The sequence below is a fragment of the Dicentrarchus labrax genome, unplaced genomic scaffold (genome assembly GCF_905237075.1).
Source record: "Dicentrarchus labrax unplaced genomic scaffold, dlabrax2021, whole genome shotgun sequence".
In the NCBI taxonomy this organism is placed as follows: domain Eukaryota; kingdom Metazoa; phylum Chordata; class Actinopteri; family Moronidae; genus Dicentrarchus; species Dicentrarchus labrax.
The window spans coordinates 3745403-3769663 of NW_026136708.1; the positions used below are offsets into that span (position 1 = coordinate 3745403).

Genomic DNA, 24261 nt, shown 5'->3' on the forward strand with positions numbered 1-24261 from the left:
CAAATGTTTGCCTTAGTTGGAGAGCTATGTGTAATAGAGGCACCGCTGTGGAGTAAAAGGATCAGAGTGTCTTCGCTTTATCATACATTCTTAACATTTTTAACACACACATTTTCTTCAGTTGATCCCTCATGTAATTGGGTCATTGCAATAGAGATTTAAAGATAGACAACCGTAGAACACGACATTTTAACTGAGTCTTGTTTCCTGTGTGTTAGGCAGCTGAGAGACAGACACAGGGATTCATTGTGTGCAGTTTAGAGGATCTTAATCAAGCGGCACCTGTTCTGGTCAGCGCTATTGTGGCTGGTTTGGCTCCTCACTGTTGCTCTTTACTGAAACTATAACCAGCTCCATTCTCATTACACTCGGAGAACTGTACATCTGTCCCGTTCCCCATCACCACACTAATGTATTTTATTCCACTACTCTGCTGTCAAACTAAAATGGCCATCACAAGTTCCCACATTGCTTGGTGTGTTTCCGACTGACAGTCCAAACCCAAAGATATTCAGTGTGGTATAAACAGAAAAGCAGGAAATTCTCACATTTGAGAAGCAGGAACCAGCAGATATTTGGCATGTCTGTGGCATGGCTCTCGGGATGGTAATGTTGGTTTGTCAGTTAGTTGGTCCACCACTTTGGTCGAGACTGAAACATCTTGACAAATAGATGGATCGCCATGAAATTTTGAACAGGCGTTTTATAGATGATGAATTCTTATAACTTCCCTGACCTTTTCTATAGAACCATGAGTTTGACATTTCTGTTTATCCAATACTTTGGTTCAGCACTGAATACCTGCAAAACAAATGACATTTAAAACCAATAGTAAACGTGATTTGCCAAATATTAGAATATTAACATTTCCCAAGTTAGCATTGTTAGTTTAACAGAGCTACTAGTGTGGTTGTAGACTTGTTGGCTTGTTTCTTGATCAGTGACTTAAACAATAAATTGACACAATTGTTTGTTGATTTGATTTCCTGCTGATTGGCTGAATATCCCTAAGTAATAATAAACTAACACAGATTTAAAAAAACAAACAAATATTTGTACTTTTGTCTTGCTAAACCTTAATCAGTTTAAAGGTGGGGTCAGTCATTCTGGAGAAAGATTGTTGAGGATTTTATGCTGAATCATTGCTGAGTGTTGAGTCTCATTCCCAGGTCGTGAAATATGACATTGTATTTGATGGGAATGAGACTCAACAATCAGCAATGACTTAGCATAAAATCTCATTCACACAAGCACATCAGATTCTGAATACTGTTGATCTGTGTCACTTATTTACAAAGATACATGTAGTATCCACTGAGAAACGTTGAGTGCACACTTCCCTTTCTTATTGTTTTCAGAGTACCAGAAACCTTCCATAGTTCCTGTGCAACAGAAGTAGCCAAGACAACTGCTTCCCTCTATTTGGGGTACTTTTACTGAGAACTGGAAAATACAAAGCAATTAGTGTCACAACAGAAGTCATCAGCACCTGCAATGCCAAATGGGATGAGTCATTTTCAATGCATAATGTGGATTGGACAGCAAATGACACTTTTGTGTTTTTTTTCCCATCACAAGAAATGTTACCAAAAACAGTGTCTCATTATGTGCTCCAATACTTGCAGAACTGACACTCTTCTCTAGTGACGCACATTCGGGATAGCTAACAGTTTGTCCCCTACAGGCAGCTGTATCGTGCTTTATATGACAGTTTGACAAAACATGTCAGTTTGGATAAATACCAGCAACTAACAGCAAGAAGCTGATGTTTGACATTTCAGTTTTTCATGGGTTGGAGAGCTTGCAACTCTACACATAATGCAGGGCACGCACACTCTAATACACATACATTTAGCACACTGCATCCTACTACTTCCCCATGCAAACACATAAACACATCTGCAGGCTGACATACTGAATCATCACGAGACTTATATAGGTCATTTGAACGTGGTCAGCTAGCAGTGAGGCATGTAGAGCAAGGGGATTTCTCTTCTGTCCCTGTGTGCTATGGATGAGAGTTGACAGGCTCTCGGCCCAGAAGGCTGGCACGCGAGGTCCTCTGGGTCCCTCCGTGATTCACACGAGTCTATTAATCTTGAGTAGGAGTAGTGGATTGTGTGTTTATGTGTATGTGTTCTTAGCTTTGAGTTTTTAAGCCATTTTGAGTAAGGACACTTTGCAAAATTAGGTCAAATCACTTTTTTTTTTTTCTCTTCAACAAGCGGTCAGTTTAGGATTAGGCGTCTGGTTTTGGGTTATTTGGTTTTAGGGTAAGGCTTAATGGTGAGGTTAGTGTAGGTTAGGTTCAGGACATGGGTTGAGGGTTAAAATAAGAATTAGGTTTAGGTAACGGTTGAGGTTAACCATGTAGTGGTGAGGGTTCATGTGAGGGTTTGGAAGAGGAGAATGAGTGTAAAGGGTAGAGTGTTGCTGCATTCATGAAATGTGTCTGTGTACGCATGTGTGCAGGCTTCACATGTCTATTTATATTTGCCTCTTGGCTTGTGTGCGCTTGCATTTCTCTGTGTTTATACATTTGTACATGTGAGTGTGTCTGTGTGTGTCCAGCCATGAATTACTACCACTGGCTTACATCCATTTAATCTCTTTCTGTCTCATCCTGGGTTTATGCACTTAGCATGTTTGCTACACTAAACATTAATCAGGGATCAACCCGATGCTTATCAAAAGTGGTGGAATTAATTCTGTATTGATGCTCTAGAAGTGTAATGGCTGTGTAGTACAGGAAGCTTCAGCAGGTAAAATATAGCTTGGTTAATTTACAAAAAATCTAAATTTTTATGTAGATTTGATAAAAAAATTGTCTTGGCATTATCAAGAGGAGTCTTTTTTTTTTATAGATATTTTATACAGGCATTCATAACAGTAAGTCACATAGAAAATACTCAAAAAGATGTTCAATTCAATAAACATGAATTCACAGTAAGCTTTGTTGCTAGCAGAGTCTGTCATTCCACCACAGGGATTTAAATTGTGTACCCACACACAGGGGCTTCACAGGAAACAATGCATGCAGGTACTGGACAGGATGCAGAAGACAAAAGCTGGTGGGCGTGTGTGTATTTCACATAATCCAGAAGAACATTTGTTTAAAAGTTCAGTCGTACTTTATTACTGCTCAGTATAGACTGTTGACTGTCTATTTCAATCTTCTTTATTAAAAAGGTCCACGGTCTCAGTCCATGGCTTCCTTGGGTGCACTGTAAACAATTGAACAAGCTACATACCCAGTGCTTAAAATGGGCCAGTACTCAGTGGGTGGGTCCGTTTTTGGAATTTGATATTTCTAAAACCCTGCATATAGCAATGCTAGTGAGGTACTCCTAAACTCCTGTGTAACTGACTCTCTGTGTAAACACATCTCTAGATTAATGCTACAAAATACCCCAGAATATGTCTTTATGAAAATGATTTAGGGTTAGGGTTATTTTGGTCCAATCAAGAGATGGGTCACACCACAAAGTGACAAAGGGGGCTCAAAGCTTGGTGACGTATCAACTCAAACTGTTAATTTCCTAGCTGGTCCGGCAAGGCTAGGGGTAGTCAGTCCAGGAGCTCCTGGAGTTTCTCTCTATTTTGTCTCTACTGTTTGTTTACTTGCCTCTAGCATTGTATTTACACCTTATTTTGTTCAATAAAAAGTAATTGAAGAGGGCAAATTAAAGAAGCTTGTTAATGATCAACTTACCTCGGTTGCTTATGAGGTAATAAGTCCACATAGTTTACACATAGGAGCAGTTTTTACTCCGACAGATGAGGATAAATGAAAGTGAATGGTGCAACACAGCTAATAAGTTAGCTCACTCTATTTTCTTATTCTCTCTGAATAGGTGGTGCTGGTTTATTCAACATAGTTAATACAAGGATTTTGTCTAAACAGCTTTCATCAAGTATGTATATGGACAAGCAACAGTTGGCACATAGAGTCTAGATTATCCAATCAGAGGACCTGAAAGAAGATCTGTTGGTAGATATAACACCTTTAGGCAACACACAAAAACCTATTCAGGTAATTAGGTTAAAGGGACATTGTGTAGGAATTTCTCCCATCTAGCGGTGAAATTATATTTTGCATTCAAACGAATAGTGCTCTCTAGTGCCTCGCGTTTTCAAATGCGTATTGCAACTACGGTAGCCGTTATGTACCAAGAAGCCTACCTGTCGAGGAGAAAGCAGGCAACTTCAGCATCCCTTTGAAAGTCTTTCTCCTTCATTAGCTCTTTCCACCTGGGAAAAGCCACCCCGATGTTTACCCTCGTTTTTTTAATTCGCCAGTCACGTTGCCTTTTTAATTCCCTTTTTCGCTTTTTTGGCGACGAGGATTCCTTCTCCTGTGGCTCGGCGTAAGTATGATCCTCCATTATGAACTAAAGTGCAGTGCAGACTTTCAAATGTGCCGGGGCAGTGACAAGCGCCTCTCACTGATCTCCTTCTCCGTTATAGCTGGTTTCAGTCACATGACGCTGGCTCTGAACGAAAACGCGTTGTGGATTAGCTGGACAGGTAGGCTAGTGCTTTATGTCCCTCTTGGAGATTATAGTTTTTCAAAATGGCAGAACGACATGGAAGCCTCCATGGACTTGCCCGTCCAATGTATATACAGATAAGAAATTCTTCGCTTACGAGGATAAGTCAGATCATTGGCAGAGGTAATTTTACACCAATGAGGACACATTTATGAATGAAGACATTGATTTTAGCTAATAAAATACTTAAAACACTACACAATGTCCCTTTAAGAGATACCTCTTGACATAATTGTTAATGCACATCATACCATCCTACCTGCTTCATACTCCAGAGCCAGAAGCATAACTTCCTGCCATGTCAAAGCCCACCAATAAAAGCATGGATAATACATACATATCAGAATAGCCCTCTCTGTGTCACAAAAAAGCAACTGAGATACTATATTTTTGCTCGACAAACAGATGAGTCAGCGTTTATATTTCCAGCCAAGTCATTGTCAACTCACATAACAGTCAGGGAGGAAGTGGAGCAGAGGGTGTGTGAACAGGCAGCACAACGTCTTAGGGGGAGAGCTGCTCGTGAAAATCAGTATTCATAGCTGAAGAGAATTGCCAAGTGGTGATGTGTGTGTGTCACCAGAGGGACCGTGAATTACAATATGAAATGTGAGGCTATTAGAGATGCACGTATTTACTGTGAAACATGTACAGTTAAAGGTGCAGTGTGTAACATTTAGGAGGATCTATTGTCAGAAATGGAATATAATGTCCATAGGTATGTTTTCATTAGTGTATAATCACCTTGATATAGGAATTGTGTTTTTGTTACCTTAGAATGAGCTGTTTATATCTACTGATGCTGCAGGTTGCCTTCCATGGAGTTCACCATGTTGAACCACCAGGTTTCTATAGTAGCCCAGATTGGACAAACCAAACACTGGCTCTAGATAAGGCCTTTCGCATTTTTTCGCAAATTTCCAGGCTAGCGTAGTTTCTTAAACATACTTCACAGGCTGTTCTCATTCTCAGGTTGTCAAATACAGATGTTAGCGGTATTCAGTTACTTCAATCTGCAAATTCACCACTAGATACCACTAAATCCTACACAGTGGTCCTTTAAAATCAGAGAAAAGTAACTTTTTAAAGTCATAATGTACCAATAATTTTAAGAAGCATCTTATATTACGTGCTCCATGGTAACTTGCTCCAGTTATCAGAAACAGCTCTGACAGCTGCCTGCACAGCTGTGACTAGTTGACTAAACGAAACTAATCCAGGTCACGTGTGCTTCTCTAAAAACCACAGCTGCTTCTGACTTTACAAAGGTAGCTTTCCTCAGAGGCCACTTTCTGTCCGCCTTGTTATAAAAGTACTGGCACTTAGAAGACAAGCAGAACAATGGCAATGTATGCTAACAAGTTACAGAGCTCAGCAGCTAATGTCCACAGGTCAGAAGAAGCGTGCGTCAATAACAGACTACTATGTTTCTGATACAGAAGACATTTCAGTTGAGCTATGTGGATGTGAGTAACTTAACCTGAAGAGTGCATGAAGTTGCTTCAACAGTGACAGGTACAGTGAGGGCAAGTACACACCAGTGAACCACTCACGCCGATTAAGATTACCTAAAGCTGCAGTAGGTAATTTTTATAAACATAACTTTTTGTCATACTTGCTAAAACCTTTACTATATCCTGACAGTACTACATGAGACAGATAAAAAAGAAAAAGATGCTCCTATGGCATTTGCAAGAATTCACCGGGCCCAATCAGAACAACCAATGAGAGCCAAAAAAGATATAAAGACACTTTTGGTTTGTGGCTTGAAGATACTTGATTGTTGAGTCTCATTCCCAGCATTTGACAACCTGCGAATGAGACTCAACAATCAACTATCTTTCTTATCTCTGATTGCTTGTTTTCGTTCAGGCTCTGGTGGATTTTTTCACAGATTATCTGTATCAGATAATGGCCTCTAGTGGTTCTTGGTTACATTTACACTTACATTTTTTATTGGTGGATAGTTATCTGACCCGTCCAGCCTGCATTAAGTGGCTAAGTGGGGTATACATGGGCTGTGAAGCTGCTATAAATATAGGCTTTTCTTTCCCACATTCCAAAACAACAGCAAAAAGCCTTAGATATGAAGATATGTATTGTCCTCTAATAGTCAGCAGTGCCTCATAGCAAACCTTTCATAACAACCAAAATGCAAGAGCAAAATGCAGTCTTCCCTGATGCCCATGTTCTTAGCCGATACGAGGACCATCATACTGGTCCATCAGTCCATCATGCTTAGCAGGGACTGGTTAAGTATTTATGTTGAGCACTCCCCATACAATATTTGACTTCCTGTACTGGTTACACAACAAAACACTTGCGGGTCAATGTGACTTCTCTTTACATGCCCATTCAGTTTTAGGATTGATTAATGCTCGGGAGATTCATGAGAAGATGAACCTTCAAACACTCTCCACTGCGATCAATTAGAATAAGATCCAACCTGACATGTTTAATGTAATCACAAAAGCTTTTGAGAAGAGATCCTTTGCTTACCAGAGCAGCTCAACAGCTGTCTGTCTTCAAGATGAATGACTCTGTGTATTCCACCACTTCCAACTGCACAGCAGGTGTGTGTCTATATACTAAAATAGGAGACTGCCCCAGCTGATCCAAGGAGATCCAAGACTTATGGCATGACATGCTGCTTCTTGCATCAGCCTGTGTGTGTGTGTGTGTGTGTGTGTGTGTGTGTGTGTGTGTGTGTGTGTGTGTGTGTGTGTGTGTGTGTGTGTGTGTGTGTGTGTGTGTGTGTATGTGCAGTCCTTAGCATGTGTGTGAAAAGTTGAGGCGGAGGTGGATCTGTTGCACTGAGTGGATTCCTTGAGCTCCTTGAGTGCCACTGGCCTCATGACTTAGTTGGACAACCTGATGGGGAAAGTACTATGTCGTACAAGTGGTACAGTGGAGCTTAAAATAAATAGACTTCAGTTTGTTGCTTTTGTGATCAATACTGGCCCACAGGTGGGTGAGACATCTACATCAAATGGTGAAGTTTTCCTTATTCAGTACTCCATCCACTCAAGAAAATTTGACAGCTACATGCCTTCGCCATCCTAAGAAAAACAGTCGGCTCTCAGAACACTACTAAATGATGCAGAGAGCTATACCCTGCACTACACCACTGGGTATAATGATTACCATGTTCGCCATTGTAGTTTTATGACGTTGGAAGTTGGAACAACAAGGGAAGAAAAAGTGTTGGCTGTTTTTATTGATTGTAATTTATAGTGATCCCAATTTGATAGTTGATTGACTATGATTACTTTTTGAAACCTATAATATATATATAAATATATATATTGCCTGGGAGTTGACAGATATACAAATTTGACTATAACTATACTTAATCTTGGTAAATATTCTACATTTAAAAGAGATCTTACAAACGGCAGAACTATGAATGTTCCTTAACTTTGAATAACATGGTCACTGCTTGAGGTCCCACTAGTTTTGAGATGGAGGTCACAACTGTGTTCATCACAGTAAACAGACCAATTTACACATATCATTAGATGACACACTAATTACATAAGCTGCAAAATATAATTCCAGACACACTGTCATACACACACACACACCATATAGATGTTGAGTGTTACTGACAGAAAGAGAACAATGATGCATTGTGTTGAGCAAAGCATGAGGGCTCCATTACTTAGAAATGAGAAAATTTGTTTGCTGCTGCATCCTGTTAGTTAGCACAGCTTGCAGCTACTGGCCTACTTTCTTCAATTTAGAGGAAATCCAGCAATCACCTGAGTCTCATTTTCTCACCTTTCTATGTTGAATGGCTGATTAGTGGTTTAAGAAATGATCATCTTTTACCGTCTCTAAATTTTTGTTCTCTTTCTTTGCTCAGGGGTGGATATCCTAAAGCTGGTGGCGGCTCAGGTGGGCACCCAGTGGATAGACATCTATCAGTCACTTGCCAATGCCACAGAGAGGGAGGTGGCCGCCTTCTCCAACGGCTACTCGTCAGATCATGAGCGGGCGTACGCTGCGCTGCAGCACTGGACCATCCGGGACAGCGATGCCAACCTTGCCAAGCTGATCAACGCCCTGCACCGACAGCGCCGCATCGACGTGGTGGAGAAGATCCGCTGTGTCATGGAGGACAACCCACAGGTAGGCTGGATGGAGGGCAAGACACTTTTGACCTGTTCAGAATCAGGGTAGCATGTTTATTCAGAAGTTTAGCATTAAGATATCTTTGACCTTTGCTGTCTTCACATCTTTTCCATCTTCGGCTCCGTCAACATCACTGGCACAAGCCGTCGTACACACTGTTCTTTGCATCTCTCTCCCCCTGAAATCTAATCTGTGAGGAAAACTGTCTGGTGTCAGAAGCCAGTCCCTGTGGTTCAGCAGCATTCCTCACATTAAAGCAACAGTTCACTTTGGGAGAGGAAGTTTGATGTTGTGAGTAATTACAATCACTGTCACAGCCTCTCCCTGCACTTCACTTTTTGATGGAGGAAGTGGTGTGACTTTGGATCAGATCTCTGTTTGTTTGAAGCCACAGTGGATCTCCAAAGAGGTACATGTGACATTGCCAGCTCAGCTCAGCTCAGCTCAATGTGGGCAGCAGAATGCAAACTTCAAACACTAGATGGCAGCACATATTTTTACCTGTTTATTCTGTCGTTATTGTGTTGATTGAATATATTAAACAGAAAGCCATAAACACAGGGGACACACAGAATCCTTCATCACCATTTACTTTCCTCCTTCTAACTCTCTTTTAACTTTTTGGTGATGTGTATCAAATGAGCGACCTTGATTGTACTCTCCAAGGTGAGATCTGCACAGTTACAGCCTTGTTCGGGTTTTAAAGACACACTAGTCATCTGAGCTCAGTGTCTCAGCTCTTTAGTCGTCTGTTGTAATTTGGCCTTTCGTCACAGCTTAATAATGAGCACATCTTGTGCGGCAATATTTTCCTGTTTGTTTCAGTGGATCGATCGTAGATAAGATAGCAGATGATTAAACTGTTGATGGAGGAGGTGTGGTAAATTCAGGAAAAATTCAGTGAAGGGACCACAGGAAGTGGGAGCAGTTCTGTTGGAACAATTTAAGGACGGGTTTCAGTGTTTAATTTACATTGATTATTGATGCACTGCATGGCCAAAAGTATGCGGACCGTTTTGTGTATGTTTGGTTTGTATTTATCATATTTGATGAGGTTTCTGCCTCTTACAAGGAAGTTTTTTCCATGCTGCTTTTGCCAAGTGCTTGCTCATGGTGGGAACTGTTGGGTCCCTGTAAATACTTTCATAAGGAGTACGGTCCAGACATGCTCTATTTGAAAAGTGTCCTGAGATACCTTTTGTTATGAATTAGCGCTATACAAATAAAATTTGATTGAATTTAATTTATTGGCCTGCACAGAGCCCTGACCTCGACCCCATCCAGGACCTTTGGAATGAACTGGAACACCCACTTCAGGCCAGGCCTTAACGCCCAAAATCTGGTTAAAATCCTTCCCAGAAGAGTGGAGTGGTCATGTTCGGTCAATGCACTGTATGCCATGTCAATGCGACTCACCTACGGGAAGCATGTCAACGCATCTGTGACATAACAGCAATGTATGGCATTGAGGTTTGAACACACAGTTGAAAAGAAAACATTCACCGTATCGATGGTATTCCCATCGGAACAACTGAGTGTCAGCTGTCTGATGGATGTTTCTATTTTTATCTCTGCTGTTGAGAGCAGACAGCAGAGTGACGGCTGTGATTCCCTTTCTCCTCGCTCTCGTTTCTGTTCCTCCTCACTGTGAACTATGAGGCATTCTTTGAAGAAGAGAGCTTGCAAAGTAGGCAGTTGAATCAAAAATATGAGCTTGAATAGGTGTAATCACCACAACATGTTTACCAAAATCATTGCTAACATATGTAGTGTATATCTGATTTTGCACTTGGAAAGCAACAAAATGTATTCTGACAGGAAGTTGACAAATCTTATTTCAAGCTACAAATGATATAACTCATGACATGTCGTCAAAGTAAAAAATACATGTTTTATTCATGAATTAAATTAATGTTTAATATAGATACTGCTTTGCCTGCTTGCTTTTCTTACCCGGGCATCAGTTTGTACAAATAAGTGATTAAAGAGCAGCCATGCTGTTTCATTTCAATAAGTCTCCTGTGTGTGGCTAATGGATGCATGATGTCAGAGACTGCAGCAGACGGAGCATTCGTCCTCGGGGAGGAGTGAGAAACAGAAGGAATCAGTAAAGGGGAAAGACGGTGATTTTTGTTTTCTCTTTATCAACACAAAGCAGAGTCACTTCTGTAGTGTAGTGTTTAAATCTACCACAAAAACCGCTCTACAAAACATCATACTTGCTGTTGTGAATAAGACAATGCTGCCTTCATCATCTTTATGACTACCATGATTTCAGTCAGCCGACTCATGGGGAATGGATTATTATGTGACCTTGTCACTCTCCAAAAGGAAACACCAAGCAGGGAGTGGGGAGTATATAACCCCCTGAAACAGTGGTTCGTGGATAGGTTTCACTGTTAATCAGCCAATTTATAGTACAAACAGTTATGAATAAATAAATCTTATCCCTGAGTCTATATCATATTATATCCAGGTCGGCGGCGTTATCACTTTAAGGGTTCTTGACACCAAAAAAGGCTGACATCCACTGCCCTAGCATATAGACTCACAGGTGATGCTGGGAAGGAAGGTTGTGCCTTCTTGGACTTGAGGTGACCACCTGAACTAGCTTGCAGGCTTTGCTTCATCTACATTTGTGTTGGACTTGGTATAAAAGGAGAGAACATGGGTTGCTATAGTAACTATAGTGCAGCATGCATTTAGCATCAACTAGGACAGCCAAACAAAAAATTAAGACTAGCTAGTCTTATCAAGGGACAGCAAGCTCTCAAAAAGGACAGCAGTCGTATCTCTGCAAGCTTTAGAATCCTGAACATAAGATATAGTTCCTTTTGGAACATAAACTTTGGTCTTAGAGTTGAAATCTTATAATTGTTGCTTGTAAAAGGTTCATGTGTTTGTTGAGCAGTAAACTCCAGCAATGCATCTGTGTTCAAAATGCAAAAGAAGGTGCAAAGTCAGTTTTGAGAAAGGCCTCTTGACAACAGTGTTGACCAAGCATTTTAGAGTGATACTCTGCAATGAGCACTGTTTTGTATCCTTTATATTTGAAAGAGGGCTAATACTACTGATCTAAAGCACAAAGAAACAAAAAACACTGCATTCTGTTGGTGGGATGGGATTGTTGATCAGTTCCAATGACTCAACAATTACTTGGCCAAGTGCTGAGAATTCTGGCTTCAAAAACGTAATTTCATTCTGGTTTTGATCAGGAAGTGCCCAGCTAATTGGAATTTTAAGATGGCCGATGACCAAAAGCTGGAGGCTGTCAACCCCTAAGTTATGAGTCTGTGTTGAAGAGGATAAGCACTGAGGAGGCTGGCTGTCCAATCTTTGTGTTAGAAATACAATAGATAGACACGTTCGTTGGAGCGAAGCCTATGTTGATGTGCTTTTAGGTAGATTAAAGAATAATTTTGGTTTACTATAACTTGGGTCTTTGTAATTTTGTTAATCATTTCTATATACCAAGTTCATTTCTGAGACCTGGGAAAGCAGTGACATGGCCAAAAAGAAGTCCAGCAGTGCGGGGAATACAAACAGTAGTTGAGCAAAGTCTTCCTGTGCAGTGACATTTCATATGTGTTCACTTACATTTTTAAATCTAACTAAAAAGATAAGATGACGGCTAAACTGGAGGTCTGACAGCTTACATTCCTTACCAGAAATTACTTTTATGAGTACAATGTATCATTTTAGATAGTAATGAGGGCCTAAAAAATAAGCTCCAAGTTGTGATAAAGCAGAATTCTCCCTTGAGTTGCAGTATGACAAATGAACACAAAAATGAACGACATTACAGAGCGACTGAGCAAAGCTAATTACTCCATTATTACGGAGGTATTCCTTATGTGGTTAAAGGGGAAAGCTGCACAAAAAGAAGGCGTCGGGACAGGTTATAAGGCTAAAAACATAATCCGGGGTGAATGCCAACCCTGTGGTGTCACTGCACATCTTCTACATGATTTGAATGATTTGTACAAATGTCGAATGGCCTAAACCCCAACCGACCTTGGATCTCCTAAAGAGCTTGGTCAACCTGGATACTTTTTCCAAAGAGTACTTTGATATTTAAATTACTTGCCACTTTGACAGCAGAATAAAGCATTCATTTTAACCTATGCTGAACCAAAGTCATTACAATTCATCCTGAGGTGAACACGAATGTCTGCATAAAATTTTGTGCCAATCCATTTAGCTGATATTGAGATATTTCACTTTGTAAGTGAAAACTTTGTCCCTCTGGTGGCACCGTCAGTAGCATTCATCCTCTGGGGACAATAAATGTCTGTACTGAATCTGAATGCCAATCGTTGTAATTTGTTGAGATATTTCAGTCTAGATCAAAGTGGTGGACCTGACATAGACATGGCTAGAGCCTGGCTGCAGGAAAAAGGGGGCATGAGTCAGTGGGACATAGGTGATTGTGTGATTTGTTTAGATAAATACACCGTTGAGGAGCTGAAGAATCCCCTTTTTAGGTGCATTATACAATTATATATATTAAAAAATGGAGTCTGTTTTTCAGGTACACACTTTCTCCTCTTAACTTTTCTGAATGCACCAAAAAACAACAACATACAGTAGTCATTTTCCCTTCCTGCCACAACGATGCACAATCAAATGCAATTTCTTCCCTAATTGGGTGTTAATGACTCAGGTCCCATTAGACGCCTTTCAGTCCCTTCCATAACGAGCCCCATAAGATGATAAAATGAAACCACATCCAGTACTTTCTAGGGGAAAAGGACTGAAATTTCCCAGAAACTGCATTTGATTCTTCAGAAGGTAATTCAGAGAGATTATCTGCAAATGTTGAGTGTGAGTGTATTTGACATTAAGTATGTTTTAGTGCAGTCTGCGAGCAGGCTTATCCATTGAAGATCTACTTTAAATGTCATAGATGAATTAAAGGCTGAACTTACCATGACATCATAGTTTCTAACAGTGGGACCCGATGCTGTGCTCTACACACAGTTCCTATCTTAGCTGCATCTTAGTTAATAGCTCGTCTGTTTTGGGAGTAATTACAGCTGAGTGAGATTCTTCGCTGTAACAGTTTTTGATGTAATTAATCAAAACATCCCCAGTGTGTGCGTGTCTGTCCCCTGTGCCCTTCACACTGCAGAAATCTGCCAACTCTGCCATGTGAGGCTAGCTGGCTCGGTCTGTATGTGTGTGTACATATGGGTGTTGGGCTGCGAGCCCAGTGTGTGTGTGCGCGTCTGAGTCCCTGTCCCCAGCAGGGCCTTGTGTTGCGCTGACAGGCGTAGTCAGCAACTCGGCCTGATCCTCTCTCTCTCTCTCTCTCTCTCTCTCTCTCTCTCTCTCTCTCTCTCTCTCTCTCTCGCACACACACACACACACACACACACACACACAGCAGCCCAGGAGCTTTCTGGAACAGCAGTCGTGTTCTTCCTCAAAGTGACCCCTGCGCTCCGGCTCCGTCCTCAGTGGCTAAGCTTGGAGTTGTTCAAGGGTGCCAGCATAAGGGAATCAGATTCCGTGTGGTCTGAGGGGCTCTCAGACAGAGTGGCAGTACGTAAAGAGCTCTGCCTGGGTGGGCAAAGAGGACAGAGCTTTTCATGTAGCAGTGGGCTGGTTATGTTGGATGGCAATAATTACACCGTTAGTCACAGCCTTGTCAAAAACATTATTTTAAAGGGTCAGGTAAAAAAAATTTGATTTCAAGGGGAATCTGATGCGGTGGCAGGCAGTAAGAAAAACTATATAGAGATCTCTCTGATGGTCTTGTTTGTTTATCTAGGTCAGACAGAGGCATCAGTATTACATTGAGACTGTTTCATAAACAGTTAAAACTCCTTGTAGTACAATGTCACAATGTCACTGCTACTTTGGATAATCCACAGAACAGGAAGTACATCCAGTAAAAACTATAGACAGTATGTTCGGTGTGATTTTTCAGCATCACAAAACACATACCCTTGACCTCTATTGTGTGTAATTTTAGATCCTGTTGACAATTTTAAAGATCTTGCAATTTGCAGAACTCTCTATTCCATTGCAAGTTAAAGTCCCCTCCAGTCAGAAATCAGTGTTTCTTCTCCTTCCTACAGTGAGCTGTTTGAATGCTGTCTGTGCAGAGTTTGAGTCTAGAAGGATGTTTTCACATTCATCTGGTGAAAGTGGAAAGTTTCTCTGTGCTCATTGAAAAGTTGATTTTAAGGTGACATCACAAATAGTTAGGAGGACAGTCTGGGTCCAGTATGCAGCTTGTACAGTGTGATGTAGAAACTTGAATCCACTAGTGTACATCCACTGAGAATGGACTTTACAGTGAAGTAAGAGACATCTTATGTCCAGCAGGAAAACATCAGAAATTAACAACATTAGATGAGATAAACTGGAGTTATAGTACACTGGGCAGATGAATGGACTGATTGAATGTGAAGCAAGATGTTGGTGGAAAGGTGCAACCATATGTCATCTGGGATGACTTTTTTTTCTTTCAACTCTTTGTAACGCCTAAATATTTTCATATTTATAAAATGGTTCTTAGCTGACTTGTCCTTCCTTATTTTTTCTTTTCAAAAATCTATTTTTCTGTTTGTACAAGACAGTCATTTAGCATTAACTTGATGGACTAAACCTGAGAAGTAAGTAACAAATAAATATGAGTGTATCCGTGCAGGTTGGTTCAGTCTCTCTGACACTGTAAATTCAGGCCTAATGACCCTTTCCTGTGAGTAACTAAATAAGATAACCAAAGAGTTAACTTAAAAGAATATGAAATAATCTAATGATCATAATATTATCATTAATCTCATAATAACCAGTCACCACAATAAGTTTAGATTTGTTCCACAAAGTTGAAAATCAGATTGTATAATTTTGTGTCTTACATACACACTGACTTCCTGTCCCCTGAGGCCGCTAAATGTGTCATCCCTCATGGGGCTCTGTGGGTCTACATCTACATCTGCCCTTAAAAAAATATTTGTTCCAGTTACATCTGCTGCTGTGTGAAAGCCAGCGTGTCTCTGTCACTGTGTGTGTGTGTGCCAGTGTGCTTCTGTGCATGTATGTATGCACGCCTTTGTGGGTGAGACAGAGCGTGTTTGTTCTGTCAGAATCACGCGAGTTGTGTCACACTGCAGCCCAGTGACCCAGACATTATGGACTAGAGAAAGAAAAAACACAAGAGGAAGAGAACAGTGCTGGTGTTTCTGTTTAATAAACTGGAAATCCATCATAACAGACAATGAAAATGGATTTTCTTTAGAAGAGAAGTTCTAGCCCAGTTGCATTTTCTTTCTTTTTCTTTGTGTGTTGCTCTGTCTAGTTTTCCCGCAGCTCCATTTCCCATTTCCAGTGTGTGTGTGCTGAATGAAATGACCTCTCTGCTGCTGCGACCTTTAGGCCCGGCTGGGCTCATGCTGTGAAAAACAAGATGTGCTCTCATGATCTCATCCCCAAACCAGTCACTACTGGTTCAAACCACAGGTTCATTACCACACCAAAGAGAGAAAGAGAGGGGGGGTGAGAAGAGGGGGGTTTGCAACGATAGAGGAAGGAGAGAAAGAGGAAAACGAGACAGACTCAGGAAGATGAAGCGATATGGCGGAGAAACTAAAACAAAATTGGACTCAGAGAAACTTTAAAGCTGCAGTAGGTAACTTTTACGAAAATAAGTTTTTGTCGTTCTTGCTGACACTCTCACTATATCCTGACATTAGAACATGAGACAGACAATCTGTGAAAAAATCTGGTTCCTCTGGGTCCTCCTAGTGCTCCTAATGGTATTTGCAACAATCCATCGCGCCAGAACAAAAATAACCAATCAGAGGCGAGAAAGATGGGTGATTGTTGAGTTTCATTCCCAGGTCGTCAAATACAGATGCTTTGGGATCCTGGGAATGACACTGATCAATTATCTTCAAGCCTCGTCTCCAAAGTGAAAGGTGCATTCATGCTTTTTCTTTATTCCAGCCCCCCTTTTTTCTGCAGTTTTTTGTAGCAAAAAGAAAAGTATGCAGTTAAAACAACCAAAGAGCTAATAGAACAATGGCCAAGCATCCGAAAGAATAAAACACAGAATTTGTCAAAAAAGAAGCTTATTAAGTTTGATTGATAAAAATAAATATAACAAGAAAACTCATCTCTGATGCAGTATTCACAATCACAGCAATACTTTTTCATCGCAATTGCTTGTTTTGCACAAACTTCCTGCAATTATTGTCTTCGTTATTTGTTGTTATTGTTATGCATTGAATATAATATGAAACATCCATAAAATGTGTCAATTAGTCAGGGGTCGTCACTTTTTAATGATAGAAAAGAGCTTCTTAAAGTAAAAAGGTTGGGAACCATTGGACTTAAGCATTATCAACCTTTTTATGGTTGTTTAGGGAAAGATCATGGTCAGTGCTTTTGTTGCCTCTCTCTAACCACAGACAGGGGTCTGGATACGAACCCCGAACTGTGGTGTGACTTGGCTCATAAATCCATTATCACCACAATGTAATTATGAGCACAATTTAGTATTATACAAACATAATGTTTTTGTTGTGGATTTCAGGAAAAATGACATTTGAGACATGCAGTGGTTCAGGTCACAGATGTTTTATAGCCACATGTTCCATACACTTTACAATCATATATGTCAACCTCCCATTTATAAAACTACAGGAAATCCAGATAAACATCTGACACAGATTCTGTCTGCATAGACCCACACTGAACTAACTCAATAACTCAAAGTGAAGTGTGTATTATTTTCATAATAAATGGTTTAAACCTTGAGTTAAGAGTGCTGACTGAAAGAGAAAGGGGAGACAATTAACAGAGGATGAAATAAAAAAAAAGAGGGTCAGAGACAGAGTAACAGAAGGAGGATGGAAAGAAAGCATGAGGGGAAAAGAGTTGAGAGAAGGAGAGAGATGAAGAGATACAGTTGAATTCCAAGATGTGGGAGCTCATGTGCTCTGTGGGCAGCAAACAGCAGCCTGTGTGTCTGTGTTTGAGCATTGGTGTGTCGTTCTCGCTCCCCCTTCTCATCCTCTCCCTCCACTTTTTCTCTCCGTTTCTATCTGTAGTTTGACATCAACCAGCTGATGACCTCAGTGAATGTAAGCCAAAGCCTCAGTCCCATCCACAAGCCTCTGGAGTCCCCCAGCAGCGTTGGCAGCGGCAGCCACAGCGGCAGCAACAGCGGCAGTAGCGTGGGCGGGGCCAGCGGCGTGGGCGTGGAGCAGTCCCCGGTGGACCGCACCAAAGGCTTCTTCCCCGATGAGTCGGAGCCCCTCCTTCGCTGTGACTCCACCTCCAGCAAAGACTCCGCCCTCAGCAGGAACGGCTCCTTCATTACCAAAGGTGAGCCAGTTAAGGACTTACAAAGAGAGATCTATAAACAAACACTAAAATAAACTAATGAGGTAAAAGTGCAAGTAAAAACAAGAAAAATTCCATAAAAGCCGTAAAGCCATAAAACTTCATCAGCATCAGTGCCTAGAGAACACAGTGGCCCCTTTTCCAACAAATTAGTTCTGGTCCGTGAACCGGTTTTGTTCAGTTCTAGAACCTGGGTGCTATCTAGCAAACCAGGCCGTGTCTCCACTAGTTTTGAGTGGAACCATAGTAATCGTATGCATCATCAACAGAGGGACCTGCACCGTGCACAACAACCTGTAGAATATGACACGACCACTTTGATTCCCGAGGAAAACCTGCTATGTTTTGGTTCCAGCTGGGAAGCAACTTTTCAGGTTCCGAACCGATTTATTTTTGGTCAAAATGCTCTGAACGGTTCCAAACTAAGTGCCTGAACCGGAACGAAGCCAGTTCTCTTTTGATGGAAAAGGTAAGTGAGTCCTATGTGAGTCACCAAAGACGTTCTTGAAATAGTCAAGTAGTTCAAACAAGATAGTGACACAGAGGTCCTCTTCATCATAAAGCTTTAAGACCAGGTCATAAAGAAGAACCTTAAGTTGAACACGTTCAAAGTGATGTTCCCTGAAATTCCCAGACAAATTGTCAGTTAAATCAGCAAAACAGCTGACACACAGAGTCCAGGGGCAGTTGCCCAGTTGGTAACTCAGCCCTGGTGGCCGGAGCTTTGATTAATAAAAGAGAATTTGTTTTAAGTTATAGATGCCATTAGTGCACATCTTAAATGCAGCCCTTGTAAAGCAGGACTTACACTGGTCCACATTTCAGCAAACAGCTAATAAACTCTGCTTTTGTTACTGTAGAGTACGTTAGACTAAAATAGGCAAACTCAAGGTGGTGCTTTCACTCTTATTTCTGCATGTTGGCGCCACATTAAATGTGTTTTTGTAAAAAAAAAGTTTTTGTATGTTGGTGCCCCCAACTGGCAGAAAAATGTAATGTTACAGACTGAAACTGATTTACAGACTGAAACTGATTGACCACAACATATCTTATAATGTAGCATCTAACACAATATTTACCGACCAGACCAGTCTGTGTTTGCGTTCTGACTCCGACTCTCAAGATGCGATTCATCACTCTTCCCATGCACAGATATTTTGTGCTATCACATCATTTTAGCACATTAGAGTTTCAGTGGGCAAATACAGAAAAGCCACTGTGTTTCTTTAACAGTCTTCTCTATTTACATCCTCACAGAGTGCCAGTCTGATAGGGACATTTCACATTGAAATCTAGCTTAAAGCAGCTTTAGTTTTTCCAGCTCTCAACAATGGCATCCATTTTGGTTGTTTTTGTTGGTTGTTGTAAGAAAGCTGTCATTATATCAAGTGACCTATACTTGTGATCAATACCTGTCAAACTTAGTTTTATAAACCCCAAAGTAACTTTAAAAACCACCCCAAACCTCCACAGGGGATTCACTCCCACATGTCCCCACATTTTTATCTGACCAGGCATTTCTGGTAGCCGAGAAAGATCATTGTTCTGAGGAGAGAATCAGCATTTTCATATTCTTCACACCCTAGCAAATTATTCAGACACTCACTAATGCGTCTCACACATAATTGTAAATGATGTGACAACAACACTCAGCTCAAACATGGTTGTATGGATGCTGACTGCCCCCAGGTGGTCGCTCTGAGTATTGTTCTTACATCTAATATTGTATTGGCAATAATCTTATTATTTTAATTCATGTAACCAGAAAATGCAATCCATAGCCACAATTTATGGGAGTCTTTATTCTAGTATGCCAGCATGTAGACCAGCCTATAGATTAGGCTACATCATTATTGCCTACTACTAGTTCTGCCTAAGATTCTAACAATGATAATGAACTTTTTACTCATTTCAAACAATAAAACCAGAGTAATTTCAAGTTGTAAAGTATGCAATAAAGTCTAAGTTACACAGAGGTTGGAAAATAAAAATATCATAAGCACAGTTACAGAATAAGGCAAGATTATACATTATTTACAGTTGTATGTCTAATAGCAGTTCCACATGCTAACTTCAGCCTCATGTTAAGAGAAATGGTTGTAAAATCTAATTACTTTATAATAGCAGAATTATATTTAGGCTATATTTACGTACATTAAGTTGTATCAAAAATGTTCCTTTTTTCTGATCATATTCTGTCTCTAAAAGTCAAGAAGAGTAAAAAGCCTGCTCACACCACAGAGTGACAGATCAACATCTGCGCTATTCGCTAAATCTGACAGTCAGTCAGTAGCTGTGCCCTTCAGTCAGGGTTATATTGTATATAAATTTTATAGAAGTAGGGAAAAAGCTCAGTCAGTTAGCAAATTTGTTAGGCCAGTCTCTAACACAACAGTTAGTTCACCCAGTCTATTCAAAAGATGTCTTTATATCATGAACTCTGTCTCACAGCAAGCGAAACTCTGACAGAGGGAGGTTAAACAGAAGCTCAGGTGAGGCACAGCTAAGGAGCTACAAAAGCTTCCTCATTTTTTCACTGGTTGTCTGTTCAGTCAAAGGTCAGCACTTGCTATCAGCCCTGAAAATGATTGTGGATTTATTTTGTCCCAGCAGTCAAATCCACTGTTCACATTGATTCCATTTGAATGGAATTTCGATGCATCATTTATTTTTTACATGCTGGGGTGACCATGCCTTTTTAAAAATGATACCCTTAAACCCACATTTACTGTTTTTTTTTTGGCAGCAGAAACAAGCTGCAAACACTCTCACTGACACATTATCACCTTTTCAGTTTATATGACAAAATTGAAACAGTTGCTTATTGACACAACCAGCAGACACATTAGCATTCTGTCTGCCACTTGGTAGTAGGAAGGGAGTGCACAATGGGTTTATTAGGGCTTTCTTAATGAAAACCGCCTGTTGCATCTAAAGACAATGTTCTTGAGAGAACTGAGAGTAAAAACAGTGACAGGTCCAGAAATAAAATATAGAAACTAAAAGATGGTAAAACGCTCCATAGCACTGAGGTGAAAAAGGTTGACTGATAATTATTTGTGGGTCTAACACCACAAGCGCACCCCTTTGGCATTACACCCAGTCATTTGCCCATTGTTAATGGTTGTCTCTGTTGTCGAATATTGATTAGAGCAGCTTTAAGATAATTCCAATAACTGTTTCCACTCTCTGTTCCCCTCCAGAAAAGAAAGACACTGTGCTGCGGCAAGTGCGTCTGGACCCTTGCGACCTGCAGCCCATCTTCGACGACATGCTGCACATCTTAAACCCAGAGGAGCTGCATGTCATCGAGGAGATCCCGGCTGCCGAGGACAAGCTGGACCGGCTGTTTGAGATCGCAGGAGTCAAGAGTCAAGAGGCCAGCCAGACGCTGCTGGACTCGGTCTACAGCCACCTCCCTGACCTGTTATAGTGGAGGAAGGATAAAGAAACCACACAGATGAGAATTGGTACAAGAATTAAAAGGAACGTGTCAGTGGGAGGGATGAATCAGATTTGATCTGACTGGTCCTGTCACTCTGTCACATGATTTGAGCTGGGTGTTGTAGATAAGGTCTCTCCAAGGACTCTTTCAAATGTTTCCTGGTACTACTCTGTACACTCCAATCATCTGTTGTCTTGTGTGTGCACACTATTACTCCTTCAAAACCTCCATCCTCCACCATGATACAGGGTCAACGCTCAATGTAATGGAAGCATTCTGGTTGTCAAAGCAAGGACTATTTTTACTTTTCTTAAGTATGTTCAGCCTTGTTTAAGGTGATATTATGCGAGCATTGTGACCTTAAAAATGAGGCTGAAGAGCCTCCAGACACCAACAAAAAAAAAAAAAAAGCTGGTATGAAGAAAAGCTGAACACATGGAAAAACATAAAAAGCACTTTCTTTATCTTAACTGGCCAATGCCTTCACCTTTAAAGGATAATACCGGTGTTTTTTGCTGGTTGTGCCAATCATCAAGGCTTCCTTTGCCTTTAACATCATGTCAGTGTTAAAACAAATTCATTTAACATGGTGGTTGTTGCTAAATGATTGCAAGAAAGGAAACTACACACAGACTATAGTAAGCTGTTATTCTAAATGACACTGGTATTATTCTTGGGGTTCAATGGGGTTTAGCGGTTCTTGTAAACCACCGTCACAGATAATTTGACCAGGTATGAACTGACTCGTAAGTCATGTGCCTGAGCTTGTAAGACGCCCTTTTCTCAGCCCATGAGCCCTCTTTTTTTCCCTTCCTCTCCTTCCAGTTGCCTGTACCTGAATCAGATCATCTGTGGGTCTGAGCATTTTAACTTCTAACCACTCCAGCAGGGGGCAGTGTTAAATGAGATGGCTGGCCTGCTGCTCTGGAACCAAAGCCATATATCAAAAATACTGGATTAAACGTCAAAATAGTGTACCTTATCTAATATTATGATATATGGCTTTGTTTTTGTTTGCTTTTGGACAGAGGCTTCTAAACTAACAGTGGACTAGACAGGAAAAATGGTTTAGATACATTGCTTTGGAAGCTGTTGGACTCATGGACAGTAGGCTATACAATAAATACTTCTACCAGTGCACACATTCAGATCTCTGCTAGCAAGCCCCGTTCGCCTCAACAAATGTAGCGTTGATAAAGTGTTCTTGATACATTTTGGAGCTTCATGTCGGTGTGGTGGATGTCTGGGTGTTTCAGTGCTATAGTAGAAATATGTGATTTCTTTTCATGCATTGGTTATTGCTACATGCGCTACATAGTTGATATTAAAATGTAATAATGATGCACTAATTCTATTTTCTATTGAAAAGGCAGACATGTATTGTGTCCTTCATTTTCTTTTTCTTTCTTCCTGAAATGCTGTTAACTAACATTTAATTTTGTTGTAATGTTTTCTACTTTTAGTTTACTATTTTTATGTTATTGTAGCAGCTCTGTTATCATTTTGACTTCTTTGTATCTCATGTTGTCATGGGCATTCACATGTATTTCCCCCCGCTTGGCGTGACAAGATGACCTGGCTGGGATGTAAGATATGCATACTCCATACTCTACTTGAAGTCTGTCCACTTATGTTACTTGATTTAAATGAGGAAGAAATAATGTACTCTGAGTTCCTTCCAAGTTCATCGTTATTAAAATAATGATAAAACTGAAAAGCACCACCAAAAACTCACCCGCGTTTGGAGAGGATGTTGCAGGCACCATGAGAGCAGCATATGATGGACTCTGTTTTCACCAAGCCAGTTACCATAAAAGCTCCAGTGGTGCTAGATGTAAACTCTTACCAGTTGGCCTGAAACAGGGGTTCTTAACCCTGGACTAATGACTATTTAAAGTATTCCAGACTGAGTGAACAAGAGTGAAGGCTGTGCTGCTGTGGATTGTGGGATGATGACAGTGATGGTGATGATGAGAATGTGTGAGCTTGCTCTCCGCGTCTCTGTGGAGACTCAAACTGCAGGGTGTGAGCTTTTTATTTTCCTAAGGAAGTCTGAAAGGATGAAGGTGAGATGTGAATTGCACATGCGGCTCGAGTGGATGATTTCATCAAATTTCACGTGTGTAACCAGTATGTTTACTACTATGTAACCTCTTAAAATCAACCAATTAAAGCTCAAAACATTTGTCATAACTTTGTGTGTAGTTGTCAATTATTCAGATTTTTGTAAAGCTAAGCCGAGTTAAAGGTCCAGTGTGTAATATTTAGGAGGATCTATTGGCAGAAATGGAAAATAATATTCATAGGTATTTTTTCATTAGTTTATAATCACCTGGAAACAAGAATTGTTGTTTTCATTACCTTCGAATGAGCTGTTTTTATCTGGCGGAGTCTGCCATGTTTCTACAGTAGCCCAGAATGGGACAGACTTCATTTAGAAGGCGCGTGGTATTCAAATGATTGTAATTGGCAAATTCAGCACTAGATGCCACTGAAGTACATAATAAATTATTTTTATATTATTATCAATCTGCACACATCTGTAGATTAATACTAGCCATTTGGCTTAATGTGGCACTTAATATCCCAGTTATTGATATCAATCGATGTGCATTGTCCCTGAATAAATCAATACATAAATAAAGTAGAATTAATAAAAGATGACTGTATCTGCTCAGACTGGCGCCCTGCTGATCAGAAATAGTTATGATCTATGTCTTTTACTTTGAACGACCTGGGAGAGTTTAGAAGGTCAGCACTGACATCACACATGGG

General features: G+C 40.5%; 1 protein-coding gene across 1 annotated transcript in view; it reads left to right on the forward strand.

The window, feature by feature from the left end:
- Nucleotides 1–23679, forward strand: part of tnfrsf21 (tumor necrosis factor receptor superfamily, member 21) — a 48162-nt gene extending 24483 nt beyond the window's left edge. The window contains exons 4-6 of the mRNA XM_051408917.1: nt 8416–8681; nt 17747–18023; nt 21245–23679. Of these exons, the coding sequence (XP_051264877.1) occupies nt 8416–8681; nt 17747–18023; nt 21245–21474 (773 nt within the window). The 3' untranslated portion in view covers nt 21475–23679. The remainder of the gene's footprint in view (nt 1–8415; nt 8682–17746; nt 18024–21244) is intronic.
- The last annotated feature ends 582 nt before the right edge of the window (nt 23680–24261 follow it).